The sequence below is a fragment of the Equus quagga genome, chromosome 3 (assembly GCF_021613505.1).
Source record: "Equus quagga isolate Etosha38 chromosome 3, UCLA_HA_Equagga_1.0, whole genome shotgun sequence".
Lineage (NCBI taxonomy): Eukaryota > Metazoa > Chordata > Mammalia > Perissodactyla > Equidae > Equus > Equus quagga.
Window position 1 is genome coordinate 50,905,034 of NC_060269.1, and position 18,057 is coordinate 50,923,090.

Genomic DNA, 18,057 nt, shown 5'->3' on the forward strand with positions numbered 1-18,057 from the left:
AGCAGAGTCTGTGGAAGGCTTATTGTTTTTCCATTCATGTTCTATTTCTCTTATGAGGCAGAGAGTAAGTCCCTTCTGACTAAAAGGGTTTGGCATGTGATGTGCTTGGAAAATGCAGGTTAAAACTTAAAAAAGTACATTAAAATGCCTTGACTCAAACCTTTAGGATTAGTGGTGTTTGTGGTATAGCAATGGGAAATCCTATCATTGGAGTGAATTTATCTGACATTCTAAAATCTAGAAATCTCTTAACCCTAGTATTTTATCACTTTACCAGAATAGTGATAATTTTAGTTTATCATTATCCAGAGGCACAAAATGATGAATTTCCTTTATATTAATAATTACTATAAAATTTTAAATTGTTTGCAATTGAGTTTTTATGTTGATTGTATTTTATGTTTTAAGCTTGAACTTGGTAAGCCTCATAATTTTAATCAAAATATTTGATCAACTAGAACATCCATTTTCCAATCATGCCAGTTAAATTATATTTTACTCTATATAAGTTAAAAGCGTAGAACAGATGAAAAGTTTATTTAAAATTTAGTATGGAAGAAGCCAGTGAAGTCAGCTAGTTTGAGAAAATCTAGAAGCTTTATTATAAGGATGTCTTATAAAACTAGATGAACATCACACTTGAAGTGGTTTTTTAAGTTCCTGTTTGGAGAAAAGGTAGGTACTCCAGAAGCATTGGTAATTATGTTGCTTGTTGTGGCTTTATATTATTAAAATATATGATCTTTGAAGATGTCCACATGGTTGTCATTTTGCGATTCATGTTCTTTTTTTTTTTAAGATTTTATTTTTTTCCTTTTTCTCCCCAAAGCTACATAGTTGTATATTCTTCGTTGTGGGTCTTTCTAGTTGTGGCATGTGGGACGCTGCCTCAGCGTGGTTTGATGAGCAGTGCCATGTCCGCGCCTAGGTTTTGAACCAACGAAACACTGGGCCGCCTGCAGCGGAACGCGCCAACTTAAGCACTCGGCCACGGGGCCAGACCCGTGATTCATGTTTTAAGTAGCTTCATGTGGTACGTAAAAGGCATTTATCTCAATGAATAGAAAATAACATTGTCCTCTTATGACTTAGCATCTTATAAGGAAGGTTGTGGTGATTTAAGCAGGGATGAGAGAAGTCGGATATAAATCAAAGTTCTTATTAGGTGGATTTTTTTCGTGATCTTCGATCTTTGCCTCCTGTTGTTGAGGTCTGGAGCCTGCGTTGGGGGGTAGCACGTTTGCATCAGGCTTGTTGCTAGTGTTAAGGGTCTCTCTCTCCAAACCAGTTCAGGTGATGAGAGTATAGACTTGTTAAATTACCTGTGGTTCTGGCATATTTGGTTTGAGATAAGCTGGACCTTGATGTCTTAATCCCATTGTCAGTTTAGTAAAATTTATGTGCTTCTGATCGTCTGGTTTAAGTGTGCTTGTGCCTTTCCGCAGGATATAAAATTTATGAAAACTTTATTTCTAGTGGAAATTGAGTATAGCTATATCACTGACATGTATTCACAAGCTGCTATTTTAACTTTTTGAATACTACTGTAGAAATTTGGTCATGTAAATAGATTTGATTTTTTTGGGGGGGGTTGCTTTCTTATTTTGGATTCTATCAAATAGGATTATTTTCCATTTAAAAAATTTGTTTGATAATTTATAAATGCCTTCCACTGACCTCTGGTTAATCTCTTAGTGTAGGCTTAAAGCACTCATTGTTTTTTTCCTGATGGAGTATAATTTACATACCATAGATCTTAATTGTTCTATTTGCTGAGTTGTAACAAGTGCATACACCCATGAACCCACACCCAAAGCGAGAAATCGAGCATTTATAACTTCAAGCCTCTTCCTAATAAATCCCTCACCCCTTACTCCAGGCAACAACTGATACGATTTCTGTTAAATAGGTGAGTTTTGCCTGTTGTTGAACTTCACATTAATAGACTTTATTGCTGCGTACTCCATTGTGTAGATTTACTGCAGTTCAGCATGTTGATGGACACGTGTTTAAAGTTTTTGGCTGTTATGAGTAAGACTTTAAAGCACTTTGATAAGGATCATTGAGAACAGCACATATTCTGTAATTCAGCTCTAATTGGGATCAGGGAGAGGCTATGAGTAAGATGGATGAAGTTACTTATTGCCTATTAAATGTGATTTTATTTTATTATTATTTTGTTTAACCTGTGCTTTCCTATCATGTATTTTCTCACTTTTTATTTTCCATCAATAATTTGATTTTATAATCTTTCTTTCACATGTCAAGCCTAGACTTTGAGAAACAAAGTTGGGAGATAGTGTATGCATATTACAGACAGAGTTGGGTGTAGAGAATATAGAATAATTTTTGGTGAAAAATAACATGCAACTGGAAAAGAGCTATTTGTCCAAGCAATAAGAGGGTGTTACATGTGTGAGAATCTATGTATGTGTGTGTGTATGTCTGTCTGTGTGTTTTGACTTAGCATTATTTTTAAGAAAACAAAAAAAATCTTAAAAAAATTGTTTGGAGCCTGTTCAGCTTTGAAAAAACTCCAGTGAAATAAACTTGGTAGTCTATGGGGGCCTCTGAATAATATACCCCAATTTAGAAAGAAGATGAAGAAGGAGGTGGCATAGAAGAACAGGAGAGAGGAGAGGAAGAGGAGGGAGTTGTATGTAATAAAGTAATGCAGTCCCTGGGGAGCTGTTTGGATGACTTCCCCTGGTCTAGGGAATGACTGCTACAAAAAGGAGACAATGAAGATAAATTATTTTGACAATTGTATTTATCAGTTGATTTGGTGATTATCATCCACAGTTGTGAATATATCCATGCAGCACCTTTGCAAAGCCAGCACTGTGATTAGTCCCTTATATTAAGAGACTCACATCTTAGCTCTGTTGTTTGAGTTAACTGATAATCTTGGCACCTTAAACTTGCTTGCTTATATTTTAATTTAAAAAAAAATATTTTTGAGGCCTACGAAGGTACTTGTTCGTCCCAGTTTTCTTCTTTAGACAGTAGGTTGATGCCTCAATCTCACCAGCCTGATGGAACTAGTTTAAATTCTGTTTTTGGAAGGTGGATGCAGGGTCAGTGATAGTCTGTTAGTCTGTTCTTTAGTTATTTATGAAATTCTGAGGTTGTGGAAAGGAAGAATCCTGGAGGATCTAAAGGAGATGCAGAAGGCACTTTTGATCTATAGGAGTAAAATGCATGTTCAGTTAGTCGAGAGACCAGCAGTCATGTTTTTTGATCGTGGTGACTTTCAAGAGGGAGGACCAAACGAGAAGAGATTAGGGTGGATTAGGTCTGATAAATGATAGTAGAAATAGAATAAAATATTCATTTGGGAAGAAAGGCCTGCCTACCTTCCGTGTTTCAGTCACTTTGCTAAGTGCTGACCTCATTTAGTTTTCATAACATCCTGGACAGAGGGTTGTTTTTTATGAAAGAGGCTAAGTGATTTTCTAGGGTCACACAGCTAGCATGGAGCATATCCAGGATTCAAGGCCAGAATTTTCTGACTCTAGAACCTCTGGTATGGTTTCCATTCTCCAGTTTTTTCATACTAACTCTGTTCTGCCCCCTGAGGCTTTATAGGAACTTGGTGACAGATTGGGGATTAATATCTATAGCTCTTGAGTCCTTCAGTGCCTGTGGACTTTAGACTTTGAGATCCAAAGACCACTTGGAAGGGCAGGAGTGCTGGGATGATGGGAACTGTACATGAACCTCCTAAATAGGAGTGCTGCCTCTTAGAAGCTAGGCTCTAGGGTCACTGGTGTATTTGTCCATTTTGTTCATTCCCTATCCCTAGAACCTAGACTGGTGATTGGTAGTCATTAGATGCTCAGTAAATATTTGTCAAGTGAATAATAAAGGAACACTCATAGGATAGGCAGGCCCTGTTTGATGAAGCTGATCCTGCCAGGCAGGAGATCCTAGCAGGAGTGGGACAGGAGGAGAGGAGCAAGGGAACAAGCACTCTACATCTTCTGGGCAGGGACCAGGGGTAGGATTTCAGCCTCTGGGAGAACTGATCAGTACACAGCAAAGTAGGGCCAGGTTGCTTATGCTCGCTAGGAGAAGGGCCTTAGTTAGTGGCAGCAAAGGGAGAGGGGACTGGAACTGGGTCTGGGGAACAGAGGATCACAGTGCCCAAGGTCACATCAGCATTGGCGTAGGGTCAACTGGATTGAGCTGCTTAGTTAAGGCCCAGACATTCTCTCTGATTAAAGACAGGATTAGATCCACATCCAGTGCTGCTAGCTAGGAACTGATGGATGCAAGGGCAGGGAGCCAAGCTGTCATTAAGAAGACCAGTGGACCACTTTCTTTCTTTATGTCCACTATGTGTTAGAAAAAATAAATCATGTGGAAATGTTCAGTTGTTTGTTCTTTCTGTCTCTGTCAGTATTATCTTACTTTCAGAGTTTTTTGAGATAAAAGGAACTTGATGTCTGTTAAGTTTTTCTAATATGATTATAGGTTAAAGCTGTGTGTCCATTTAATTTTATAGTACGATTGTATGTTATTGCAAATATTTTAGAAATATTAATTTTTTAAAAAACCATTATTAGTCTTCATTGTCATTGATTATAATTTTTCATCATGTGGGCTTAACATAATTTACTTAATTGTTGCCATATTGTTCAATCTTTAGTTGTTTCTGTTTTTTCCCTACTCTTATAAGTAATAGTAAAGTAAAATTCATGTAGCCTATTCCACTTTTTAAACCATTTTCTCAGGGTAGATTCCGAGAAACATACTTCCAGAGTCAAAGGCTTTAAAATTTATGTTTTTTGGTAGCTTTTGATGAATGCTGCCTATTTTCTTTCTAAGAGAGTTGCCTAGTTTACAGTGACAGCAAATATATGTTAGGGGCCAAGGCTTACTATACCTTGAGCTGAATGTTGTTAAAAAAAAAAATTATATCAATAGTCATAAAGTGTGCTCTCATTAATTTATATTTGGCAACAAGTGAAGTATCAAATATATTTCCCATTTTTGTATGTGGTGTTTGTTCTTTCCCAAATTGCCCCTGATTATATCTGTTACTTTTGGAATATTTGATTGAAAAAGGAAGCAACCTTATGCTTATTGTGAAGGATCCAGCATAGAACGTCATCTTGTGAGGGAGAGAGGAAATCCTGGCATTCCGTTGTCATGGGGTTGAATGTTCAGTTCAATCCAAGAAAAAAAGTGTTGAATTAGAGCTAATGTACTAGTCTGGTCATGTGCCAGGCACTATGTTGAATGGTTGACCAACTTACTTAATTTTTTCAACAACTCTACAAGGCAGATGCTTCTTCATTATACACTTGAGCCACTCTTGAATAAGTTGGAGACTTTAGGGAAACCTTGGGTTAAAAATAATGGAAGAAATAGCTGTAACAGGGACAATAGTATAGGAGAGGTGGCTTTCAGCCTGCCTCAGACAGCCACATTGGCCCCAGATTTTTTCTTCCACAGTACCTTTGCTTTTTCACTTGGTTTATTATACCACTGGAAATGACATCAATTACAGATATATTCTGCTTAAGAGTCAGCGTCTCTTAAAACTTTAAATACCTCTGGAAGGATCTGTCTTGGAAGGTCTTGCGTTATTAACCATTAATGTGAATTAATAATAAGATGGCTTTCCTTTTGACCCTGCTGCAGTAGCTATCCTGAGGATGGAGCTTGGGTAGGGGTGTGTTGGGAGGAGGGAGGTCGAATAGGTGTATTTAGAGGATGAAACACTTAGCAATCAGGAAAGGCAGACCTGGGTGGAAAATCATAGCTGGGTCCACAGAGCACAGGGCTGGCTCCCGGTGGCCGAGTCCCAGGGCTTTGAGATGTAGAAGTGTGAATGAGGTGGCAGGCTGCCAAGGACAGACATTTCCTATTTCAAAACTCTGCACTGGACCAGGTCTACATCCCAGAAAGAGGAAGGAAGCTTTCTTCTTCCTCCTTTCCTGTACCCAGTACCTCCTCAGTTCATGGCAGTCAAGTAGTAATATTATGTGTAATAATTTAATAATAGTATAATTTAATAGTGTTTGCGTAAATGTGCAGAGTATCAAGCAATCAATTGAATAAAATAAACTTGTGGAAAATGACTTATTTATATATTGGGCACTAAATACAGATTTTGGAAGATATATGTTAATGAAATTTATAGGTTATATTTCATAATGAGACTTTCTTTAGTCCAACAGCGTACAGCTTCTTTAAGTTTGGGATAATTTCTTCCTTCTGCCCATGCCCTTTGAACAGTTGTTTGCTTGTTTGTTTCATGTCATTCCTGGCACACAAGGCCCTTGCATTTTAAATAAACAAGTGCTTCTGCTTTGAATATAAAATGGCTGAGAAATGAATACCAATCTGCTTTTTAGCAGTGCCCTTACTGTAAAGTAAGTGACTGAGGTTGGAGTTTTATGTCTGCGTGCTTCCATAGACATCTGGAAATCTTACATATGGAGTAATCAGACCCCTTGGTAGTTTCTTCTAATAAACATACTGTTAGGGGCTGGCCCAGTGGTGTAGTGGTTAAGTTTTGTGCACTCTGCTTTGGCGGCCTGGGGTTTGTGTATTCGGATCCTGGGCCATAGACCTACAACTGCTCATCAAGCCATGCTGTGGCAGCATCCCACATAGAAAAGATAGAGGAAGATTGGCTCAGATGTTAGCTCAGGGCCGGTCTTCCTCACTAAAAAAACCCAGAAAACTCCACACTGTTAGTGGCTTGGCATTTAAAAGACTTACTACATAAATTATTTCCTCCTGTGGAGTAAATGCCCAAGCTGAAAATAAACTACAGATCCTAATACCCAAGCAGAAGGAGTGTACTTGTCTAAGCAAAATGTCTTATGTGTAATTTGGCTTGTCAAACAACGTGCAGTAGGATGAAACCATCTTACTTTAAAATGTGCAGCTGGTGTAAGAGTGTCATATGGGTGCTAATTGTTTGGCTCGGGCATCTTCCATGTCTAGTGTTCTCCTTGTCTTCACTAGTCAGTGGTAGCTTTCCCCCAACTTCTTTGTTCATAGCAGAAAACGTCTCCACAGTATATTTACGCTTTTATGTGTTTCCATATGTTGGAAATCAGCATATCTAGATGGAAGTATTTTTTTTCTATTTAACAAAATGATAGCATTTGAAGTTAAGTTTGTTTAATCAGCTGGCCATGTTCTTTTACTTGGTATTTCTCCAAACATTTCAAGATACTGCTATTCACGTGAACAAGAGTAACACGTAGAGCCTACTTAATGTTCTACAAAACGCTAGCTTGATTATCAGAGGCCTTTAAGATTCGTGGTACTCAGAGGACAGGCCAAACTGAGGTGGTCTCTGGTGAGTGGTGGGTGATAGTCACTAAGTAAATAGCTTCCCTTACCCGTTGCTATCTTGGCTGGAATTCTAGAGATCCAGAAAGGCATTCCTTTACTTGCTTCTCCCTGACTTTATTTTAAACAATATGTGACTATTTAAATGCTGCATAGTCATTATTGAAAATTTAGAAAATACAAATAAAAAGAAGTAAATAGAAAACCTTCATACTACCACTAACCAGAAATAATCCCTATTAACAATTGTAGTACACTCCTCTAGTACTGTCTCTTTTTATGTGTATGTGTTTACGAAAAAGGGGATTGTAGTATCTATTTTGAATTAGCTTTTTTTAATTTGAGTTCATAATAGCTTACATCATTGTGAAATTTCAGTTGTACATTATTTCTTGTCTGTCACTACATGAGTGCTCCCCTTTACCCCCTGTGCCCACCTCCCACCCCTCTTCCCCTGGTAACCACTGAACTGTTTGCTTTGTCCATGTGTTTGTTCGTATTCCACATATGAGTGAAATCATCTGGTGTTTGTCTTTCTCAGTCTGGCTTATTTCACTTAGCATAATTCCCTCCAGGTCCATCCATGTTGTTGCAAATGGGATTATTTTGTCTTTTTTATGGCTGAGTAGTACTCCATTCTACACACACACACACACACACACACACACACACACACATCTTCTTTATCCAGTCATCAGTTGATGGGCACTTGGATCGTTTCCATGTCTTGGCTATTGTAAATAGTGCTGCAATGAACATAGGGGTGCATATGTTACTTTGGGTTGTTGATTTCAAGTTGTTGGGTAGATACCAGTCGTGGGATGGCTGGGTCATATGGTAGTTCTAGTTTTAGTTTTTTCAGGAATCTCCATACTGTTTTCCATAGTGGCTGCACCAGTTTGATTCCCACCAGCAGTGTATGAGGGTTCTCTTTTCTCCACACCCTCTCCAACATTTGTTGTTTTTAGTCTTAGTAATTATAGCCACTTTAACAGGTGTAAGATGGTGTCTTAGTGTAGTTTTGATTTGCATTTCCCTGATGATTAGTGATGTTAAACATCTTTTCATGTGTTTATTGGCCATCTGTTTATCTTCTTTGGAAAAATGTCTGTTCATCTCCTCTGCCCATTTTTTGATTTGGTTGTTTGTTTTTTTGTTGTTCAGTTGTGTGAGTTCCTTATATATTATGGAGATTAAATCCCTTATAGGATATATGATTTGCAAAAATTTTCTCCCAATTGGTGGGTTGTCTCTTTGTTTTTATCCTAGTTTCTTTTGCCTTGCAGAAGCTCTTTAGTCTGATGAACTCCCACTTGTTTTTCTTCTGTTTCCCTTGTCTGAGAAGACATGGTATTCGAAAAGATCTTTTAAGTTTGATGTCAAAGAGTGTACTACGTATGTTATCTTCCAGGAGGTTTATGGTTTCAGGACTTAGCTTCAAGTCTTTGATCCATTGTGTATGGCATGAGATAATGGTCTACCTTCATTCTTTTGCATGTGGCTGTCCAGTTTTCCCAACTAGAAAGTAGCATTTTATACTAAATATATTAGGAACACTTGTCTAAGTCCTTAAATATTTGTCTATTATATCTCTTTTGATACTTACAAAGTACTTAATTTTGTTGATAATATAGAATTTACTGCATCTGTCTCTTGTTATTGGACATTTAAGTTCTTTTCAATTTTTGATATTATAAGAAGCACTATAATTAATATTCTTATAACTAAGTATATTCACATTCATAGTTTGTCCCATGTGTAATAAAATAGCCTGTGGTTCCCCTGAAAGCAAGGCTTTTGTGCAGTTAGTTTATTTGGAAAGTGATCCAAGGGGGCAACAATGAGTGAATGGGGAATGAACTGGCAAGGAGGGAAAACCAATTCAAAATGTGGTATACATCTGGCCACAGCTAAATATGACATGGTAATTCTCACCAGGACCTTTTGAGGAGCCTTATGAAATGTGTCTTAGAGCTATCTGTTTAGGGAACAAAATGGTGAAGTATTTATCCATCATCTTCCTTTGGACCATTCTCCATTGGTCAGGGGTGGCCCCACAAGTGTCATTTCCCCTGCACTTCCAGATTGTGCAGGTGTGAGTGCATTTCCAGGGTAGGAAGCCAGAGAGAGGTATGGTAGGGGTTGGGGCTAGGCACTGTTAAGTTACAGTTTCACACAAGTGACCAAAGCCAGCTTGGACCTAGATGCTGCCGTGGCGGCTTGAGCAAGAGGTGGGGCTGAGCGGATTTCCAGTAGAACACAAGTATTCCGTGCAGATACATTCTAAAAAAAAGAGTTTGTATTTCTGGGTCAAAATTCATTAAAAATTGTATCTCTTTTAAAATATATATACCCACGAGAGTAACAAATTAATTTACATTCAGGTTGATTCATTTATTAGGCACCTAGATATTCTTCTAGTACCTGAGGATACAACGGGGTAAAACAGATGTGACCCTACTGTCATGGAGCCAATATTCTTCTATGGGGAGAGAAATAGTAAACATGGGAGCAGATCTGTAAAATCAGTTCTAACTGTGTGATGAACAAATGAAATGAAGTGATGCTGGTAGTAGTGGCCTGAAAGGGACCGAGACCATGCTGAGAACACCAGGGTCCAAGTGGAGAAGCTCGGGGTTGATGGAGTAGAGCTAAAGGAGAAACAGGAGGGAGGAGGCTGCAGAAAGGAGAGGTGAGACCTCGAGACAGATTGCCTCCTTTACGTTTTTTCTTAGGGCTTTCTAGAAATGCCCGGGAGAGATGTTTTAGCTTTTGGAATGTGGCCCTCCCTCACTATATAGGAATTAATCACTTTTAGATTCTTAGAATATATCATTAACATTCAGAATATATAGCAAATATAATTGCGTTTTCTTTGATGTTTTGGAACACGCTTCGGGATCTTAGAGTGCCTTGGGGTTATTTTCATCAATCGCAGGGTAACTACTGGTGAAGCATGTGGAAAATGAAGCAAATGGAAATGTGGCTGGGGGTTTATTGTGTCAACATAATTCCACTTCATATAAGAAGCAGCACCATTCAGCTGCTCTAGAGAACTTAGAAAAATTAGTTTTAAAGACATAAATTTATTCTTCAGACTTCTTAATTACAATGCCCAAGATATTTTTGTGACCTAAATGACAAATTAAGAAATGGTCTCTTTACATTGCTAGGTGTTTTCCCACATTTGTTACCAATAGTTTATCCACTTCGTAGACAATAAGCCATGAGATTGTGATAGCGCCAGATTAAAGCACATTCTTCCTTTTCAGTGACCTGTAAAAACCACAGGAATCAGAATGATATCTGATTGATTAGATATTGAAAGATTAGAATACTAAATCTGATCTCCCAAATCAGAGTTTTCTGAAGTTCAGTAATTTATGAGCCACCTTTATGACTTTGCTATATTCTCTACTGCTGATTCTATGAAATATTTCATGTTTTTCTCTACATTGACTCAATTTTTGCTTAAATAAATCTACTTAAAGATTTTATATTATTGAAATAAATAGAGGTTAATGTTAAAAACATATTCCTAACTATTAACATGAGAATGTTTATCTGTGTGCCATTTAAAATCATTATACCCACTTTGGTTAGTGGTGTGTTCATAGCAGACTCGACCTGTCCCATGCCAGGTGTGTGACCTTGAGCAAGTTACTCATCTTCTCTAGCCCCTGTATTCGCTTGTGTATAATAAGGATAATGAGATATCATTGCCTGCCAAGGGCTTAGCACAGTGCCTGACATGGTAATTACTCAATAAATGAAATCAACTACAGGAATGCACTGTTGAAGTGATTGTTGTCTTTCTTACTCCTGTTGAAAAGAACAGTATTGGAGTTTTAGAAATTAGACAAACACCCCATGCTGCACTTAGAGATGGGGCTTAAGGTAGTAGAAAGAACAATAGACCGAAGAGTTGGTGAATTCGATTATGTCCCTAGCTTTCCACTGACCAGCTGTCTGACTTGGTGTCAAGTCTTTTGGCCTTTCTAGGATTTGGTTTCTTCATCAGACAAATTAGGAAGTTTGATTTGATTTGATCCCAAGCCATCCAGCTCATAGGCTGCTGGCTGTTTGAGTGGTTCTGATTGTGGGACATGGTTCATCTGAAATTTGAGCATTTTTTATTTTGTTTTGTTTTAGCTGACTATCTAACTAATATGCAAAAGAATCTAGAAAATTGGTGTGGCCCTATCTGCTTTCGGGTTTTCACCATGAATGACTGATGGTCCCCAGTCATGTCAGTAAACCTGGGCCAATTATTAGTTGTTTTTGAAGCTGTATGTAGTTAATTACATAATTACAAGCTATTGAAGTTTAGTCCTAGTAAAATTACATCGTAAAACCGAGGCATTTTTCAAGGATTTACTGACAAAAAGAAAATATGAATAAATTCGCTTTATACATTTGACTCACATTTAAGCTGTATTTAATATATGTTTGCCAAGCTTGGAACCACTTCGACTCATCATTCCATCAATAAAAAATTATATGTGAATTTCTAGCCACATGGCCTACAATTGAAATAACTCTTATATCCCTGGCCTACATGACTTGTTATGTGCTTTCCAAATCTGAGATTCTGCAATTTTATGAATTTCAATCTCCTGACAAGATAGGTCTGGACTTGGTAGTGATGAAGTTGAAATCAATGAAGGAAAAATAAAATTTTAAAAAGCCTGCTATAGTTGCTTTTTTAGATGGATGTGTACACCAGTGTGGGTGTATATGTTTGTGTTGGCATAGTATGACCCAGTCACTGATTTTTTCTATTAAGAATATATCTTAGAAATTGTCCCGTTCCTATAATTCCTTCATTGTTTTGAATGACTGTAGAGTATTCCATTGAATGGATGCTTATAAATATTTAACCAATCTCCTTATGTTAAACATTTAGGCTTTTTTTCTAACTTCTGTTGTTACCCACAGTAATGCTCTAGTGAATGTCTTTTACATGTGAGATTTTGTGCGTGTGTTAGTGTATCTGTAGGTTAAATTGCTGGGTCAAAGGGTATGTGCATTTGTAATTTTGGTTGAAATAGATTGCTCTTCGTGGAGTTGAACCAGTATACACTCCCAGCACCAGGGCATGAGTGAGCCTGTTTCTGCTCAGCCACGTTTTCCCCCCAAGGATCCCTATCTTTTTCTTTTACCAATTTGAATACTACTGTACTATACTATGTTGTCTCTGGAAAAATGTTGATTAGGTGGGTGATCATTACTCTTTGTGCAGATTTCACAGCGATTGAATCTTACACCGAAGACCACTTTCTTAACTATGTATATTTGCTGAATTAAATGGCTGCACTGTTAAGCATCTTGGAATGTATTTTACATTACTTTAGAGCACAATTATGGCAATGTAGAAAAACCTCCAATTTGCAAATTATCAACAACTAAAGCCTTCCATGGAGGTTCATTCTCTTAACGTAATGACACACTATCCATATTATACAAAAGGTGTGGCTACAAACAGCATTATTTGCAGTTTATTTTTCTTAAATTCAGAAGGAAAAGGCATTATTTCTAGATACCATTTCCATGTTTTCAGAGAAAACTAATATTAGTTGGTGGAGTTGAACTAAAACACAAAAAGTTATCCTCTTGGTCCTTTATTTGTGACCATTTGATTATGTACATGCGCGCACACACACACACAACCTTTACATCTGAGAGTTACAGCTTCTGTGGTTCCTTTAAGAAAATAGAGTAGCTTGTGTTACACAAAGACATGAATGTTCCTTCTCTTCCACATTTAGGGCTTATTACAGATATTTGAGAAAACTGTAAAAGAGACTTAAAATTACTCTTTCTTTTTTTTTTCTCTTTGGGCTTCAGCTTGGCATATATGAAAGTTAATTCCTGAAGGAACTTAGGTTTTATTTATTTTTTTAATGCTAATGTGATCTTTTCTAAAATTGACCATTGTTCTAATAGTTGAGGGGTTTTTTTTGGCTTTTATAAAAGAACAGCAGATGTTTGAGACCTTTTTTAATCAAGTTTTCCTCCTTAATTTGACTTTCAAATATGGTCCTTAACATGTCATTGTACTAATGCACGTACAAGGAAAAATGTTTCCATTATTTACCGATTTGAAAAGCAGTTGTGTTGTATGTGGTATTTATGGTGAAGATACTGGTTAAATTCCATAGAATAACCTATAATTAATGCAAAATCTCTTGGAGTTATTCAAATAAAAATATTACCTAAAAAGTTATTAGAGGTTATTAGGCAATTACCTTTTGTTTTTCTTTTTAGCACGTATATTACATTTTAGAGAAACTGCTTATAGCCACAGACTACTGAATTTAAAATTGTTCTACCCCCTAAGGAAAGCAGTTTGTTGTGTTATTGAGACAGTGGAAGAACAAAATGAGGCTTTGTTGTGGTACATATTACTCTGTGCTCACCCTTCCCCACAAATCATCGAAGCTCATGATTGCTTGAACTAAAGGAACAAAACCATTTTCACTGAACCATAGCACCCCCTAGCATCCTAATAACTTTTGTTCTTAAAATTCAAGGGAACTTTTTATTTATGCTTTTAAAAAGAACATTAATCTAATATGATCTAATATCTCTTGCATTCTCGTGATCAAGAAGAGACCTTTGAAAGATTCTCTAGAGATTATGGAGAATATGAGGAGGCGTTACCCTTTTTGCAAATAATTCTTATATTACTTTTCTGTGGAATGTTTGGGTCTGGATAAGGATCGTAAGCTGTGGCTGGACCTCTTGTGCTCTATGTAGGCCAGTCAATAGTAACAGTGTTTTTTTCCAGCCAGTTGCCTAACCTGCCTATTTGTGTATTGCAGGTACTTCTCCCAGCAGCTGGTCTCTTACAGTTACAGGATGTGAAGAAGACTTGCTGTGAATTTTTGGAATCTCAGCTTCATCCTGTCAACTGCTTAGGAATTCGGGCTTTCGCTGATATGCACGCATGCACCGACCTCCTAAACAAGGCCAACATCTATGCAGGTGAGTGGAATAGACCTCAGCTGAGTTTGAACAGGGAGGAATCTGGAACTCTTGAGTTCTGCTGTGATTCTGTAGTGATTTCTGGAAAATCGTGTCGTGTTTCTGAATCTGGACTTTATTAAAGATATGTTTACAATCTTATAATGGTAGCACTGCGTGATTAAAGCATGCTTATAAAATACTAAACTTAAAACAACTATAAATTGATATTGGGTCTAAATAACAGAATAGCTAATTTTATGCAAGTATTGGGTTCCTATGTATCTTTCTTTCAAATTGTCCAGTTAATTGGTATATGAGAAAGTGTTTGCATATGAAATTAAGTCATTTTATCTTTGTGGCTTTTTATATTCTGTTCTTGCATCAGTGAAAACAATCCTCTGGCTTAAAAATCTTCAAAGCAATGAAATTTTAGATGCCTTTGGGTGGAGTAGAAAAGTAGATCCCAAATTTAGGCAGCCCTTTCCTGAGACAATGGTTTTAGCACCTTCTGCTGGCATTCTCTCCCTGTGGAGCAGGGAGGGCCTGTTAATGTTGTCAAGGAAGCCATCGCTTTGGTTGCTGTTTAGGACCCTGGGGAGGAGAGTTTCTTGTTATAGCGTTGGATGTAGGTAAAGTACACAAAAGTAACCTATAATTTATTTTGCTCTGAGATTATAAACATTTGAAAAATACAGATTAAAAGTGACTATTAGGAAGTTTCTAATTTTTTTATACTATCTTTCTGGAAGATAAACCTGGTGGAAGTTATAATGCACTGTTTCTGCCCTATATCTGTGAGACCCAATAGGAACAGTTACTATAGAACCTGCTTATTAAGCACTGCCCCTTAATAAGCTCTAGAACCCCATTTTCCTCCAGCCTTCAAATGCAAGAGCCCTTCATCTAAACTCTGCTCCACTGTGCTTACGATGATGAGTAAGGGACATTGTGGCTCATAGACTTGGGTAAGGGGGGTGTGTGTGTGTGTGAGCATTAAGGAGGAAAAGTGCTCCTAGAATCTCTATGGAATTTATCAAAGAAATAATGGTACAAGGTGGCTGGTTGAAAAAAAAAAACAACCCACAACGCTGCAGTAAAACATAATAGGTCCAGTAAATTTCAGCTTCATAGATTTCTGTGGGGTGGCCTGATTGGCCTAACTATCCTTTATAAAATTGTTTCAGTGGGAAAATGTGATCTGAGTTCCAGAAAGCTTATTTATGGATGAACTTGTAGAACACAAGCTTTCTGTAAGTTGGGGAATGCCTACAATATGTAATGATATTTACATAGTCCTTTTGAGGAAGGTGAGGCATATTAGGAAAAACCAAAGACAAATTTGGACTTATTGTGTTCCAGTGCAACGAATTCTGTTCTTCAGCTAAATAGAAGATATTCCTTCCAAATCCATAGGATCCATTAACTGCTAGCCATGATGTGCCTGTTATAAGTGATTTATGTTAGGAAAACTAAGGAGGCTTGTATATTTTTTGATAGTTTTTTCTTCATGATACAATCACTATTTAACAAATCTTTCTTGGGTCACTAGTTGTCTCCATAGTACTTGACAAATGTTACTGACTCTTAAGAGATAGGGAGAGGGGCTGGGAAGAGAATGAATAAGGCAGGCTTAATGCAAAAGTTGTTCATGCGTAGTTCACATGAGATACTAGAACTCTTAGCTTTATTCATATCAGAACCAACTCATTTACTGTGTTTTTAGGAAGTAATTAGATTTTATTATTTTTTCCTCTTAGAATCTTAAATTTATTGTAGTATACTACGAAATATGGACAGTTTTTCACCAGAATTAGAACACCTCTGTATCTTAGTTTGTAGAGTCTGTTTTCATAATTATGCCAAGAATTTTTCATGGAAAAATTACTGTTACTTTCAGCAAAATTTTAAAGAAAAATTAGTTCTTCATTTTTAATTTACTATATTTTAAAGTCAAAATCTAGTCTTTAAAAGATGTACTGCTTTTGTACGATGCAATCTTTTATTTGCTTGAGTTTCTTAAGTTTTTAAGTAACATTTTACAACATCTTTTATTATGAAAAATTGAACACATACAAAAATAGAATAATGCTCATCATCCAACTTTGAGTTGTCAGCTCATGGATAATCTTGTTTCAACTAGACCCGCTTGACTTCTCCCTCCTCTTTATTATTTTTTATATGTAAATTTTTTAATGAAATTTATATACATAGAAGAGTGCACAAATCATAAATTTACAGCTTGATGAAGTTTTGTATCCTCTTGTAATATTTTGAAGCAGTTCTGTCATAGTATTTTATCTATGTTTCACCCTTATAATTTTGAACCAGTAAAATTACAGTGACCAACCTCATATAATGAAGGTATTTCCATATCTTTGGTGTATTGATAACTAGTTGCAGAAACTTTCTTAGATAAATAATCCAGTGTGATACTAAAAAAAAATTGTTCTTCATAGTGAAAATATCTGATTGTTTTTATCTTAAGCAAATAGGAGGTCGAGAGGTGAGGAGTCTATGCAGGAAGACATCTATAGCTTTCTTTTTCTGCCATAAAACAAATAATTGCATTCTAGTCCCTCTTTCCCTCCCTTCCTCCCTCCCTCCCTTCTTTCTCTCTTTTTATAATTCAAGCACTTTATGTGTCCGGAAAAATCTACCCAAACTCCTAAATTACTTTCAAGTTTAAATTATACAGCATCTGAAAAGATCTGGGAGAGTAAAGGGGGACAGTGGCAATGGAAGAGAATTAATATCTTACTTTTTCTTTTCCCTGACATGGGCAGTGGGCTATGTATTGCCTGTGACAGGCCTATCTAGACAAGAAAGAAGGAAAGGAAGAAATAAATAGTAATAGAAGAGTTAATACACACATGTATGCATACATACATACATGGGAAAAAGGGAGGAGAAAGGAGCTGAGGGAGAGAAAGGATGGGAAAGGAAAGCAGGCTTGCATAACCTCAGGCTGCTTTCTGATCCAAGGTATGACTGCACTTAAGAGACTAGAGCACTCCTTATCCTTTGAAAACTCACCAGAGAGTCTAGACATAAGATCTGCTTCATTCCTTTCTCTCGCAGATTGGAAATGAGCTCTCCTAGTATTCATTATAATTAAATTGTATAGGTATAATGAGAGAATTAAGGTATTCCATGGAAATCTCTTCTGTGAACTCATGCTTATTTTTCATAATATCAACATCTTTAGAGAAAGTAAAGTTGTGAGAAACCAAGTGAGGAGGGTAGAACGTCTGAGCAAGGGGGCGCCTGGAATCCATGCTTCTCATCCTGATGTGTTCTTGTGGCTTCAGCAGCATGGTGCTGGCAGTCACAGCCTGCCACACTGGCCCCCGCTGCTTCTCCAGGGCATGTAGTGAACAGCTTCAAATCAGTGACAACTGAGGGGGACCAGACCAGCTGGGTTAAATGACTTGAGTGTTGAGGCATGGTGTTCTGGAGTGTAGTCAGTCTTTATTATGCTCTTGAATGATTATTTTCTTAGCTACAAAGTTCTATGAAACTATTTTTTGCTTCATACCTGAAAGTGAAATTTTTCACACGTAACTCCAAGTGTACGAACTTGTTTGGAGAATGCTAGTTTTTGGACTCTTACTTCTCATGTTTTGAGTATTGTCTATATTTTAACCTTTTCCCAAATCATTAAGACCTTTGTTTTCAGCATTTTCACCAGGCTAAAAATATATAGATAAAAACTTGAACTTATCAGTTTAAATGCATTTTAATACTCCTGGCAAAGGATTCTTTTCGAAGTTA

General features: G+C 37.0%; 1 protein-coding gene across 3 annotated transcripts in view; it reads left to right on the forward strand.

The window, feature by feature from the left end:
- The window catches only part of KLHL2 (kelch like family member 2), a 107,844-nt gene that overhangs the window by 39,850 nt on the left and 49,937 nt on the right, over positions 1–18,057 (forward strand). For all 3 annotated transcript variants that reach the window (XM_046656721.1, XM_046656720.1, XM_046656722.1), the window contains one exon: positions 14,142–14,304. In XM_046656721.1, coding sequence (XP_046512677.1) covers positions 14,142–14,304 — 163 coding nt within the window. The remainder of the gene's footprint in view (positions 1–14,141; positions 14,305–18,057) is intronic.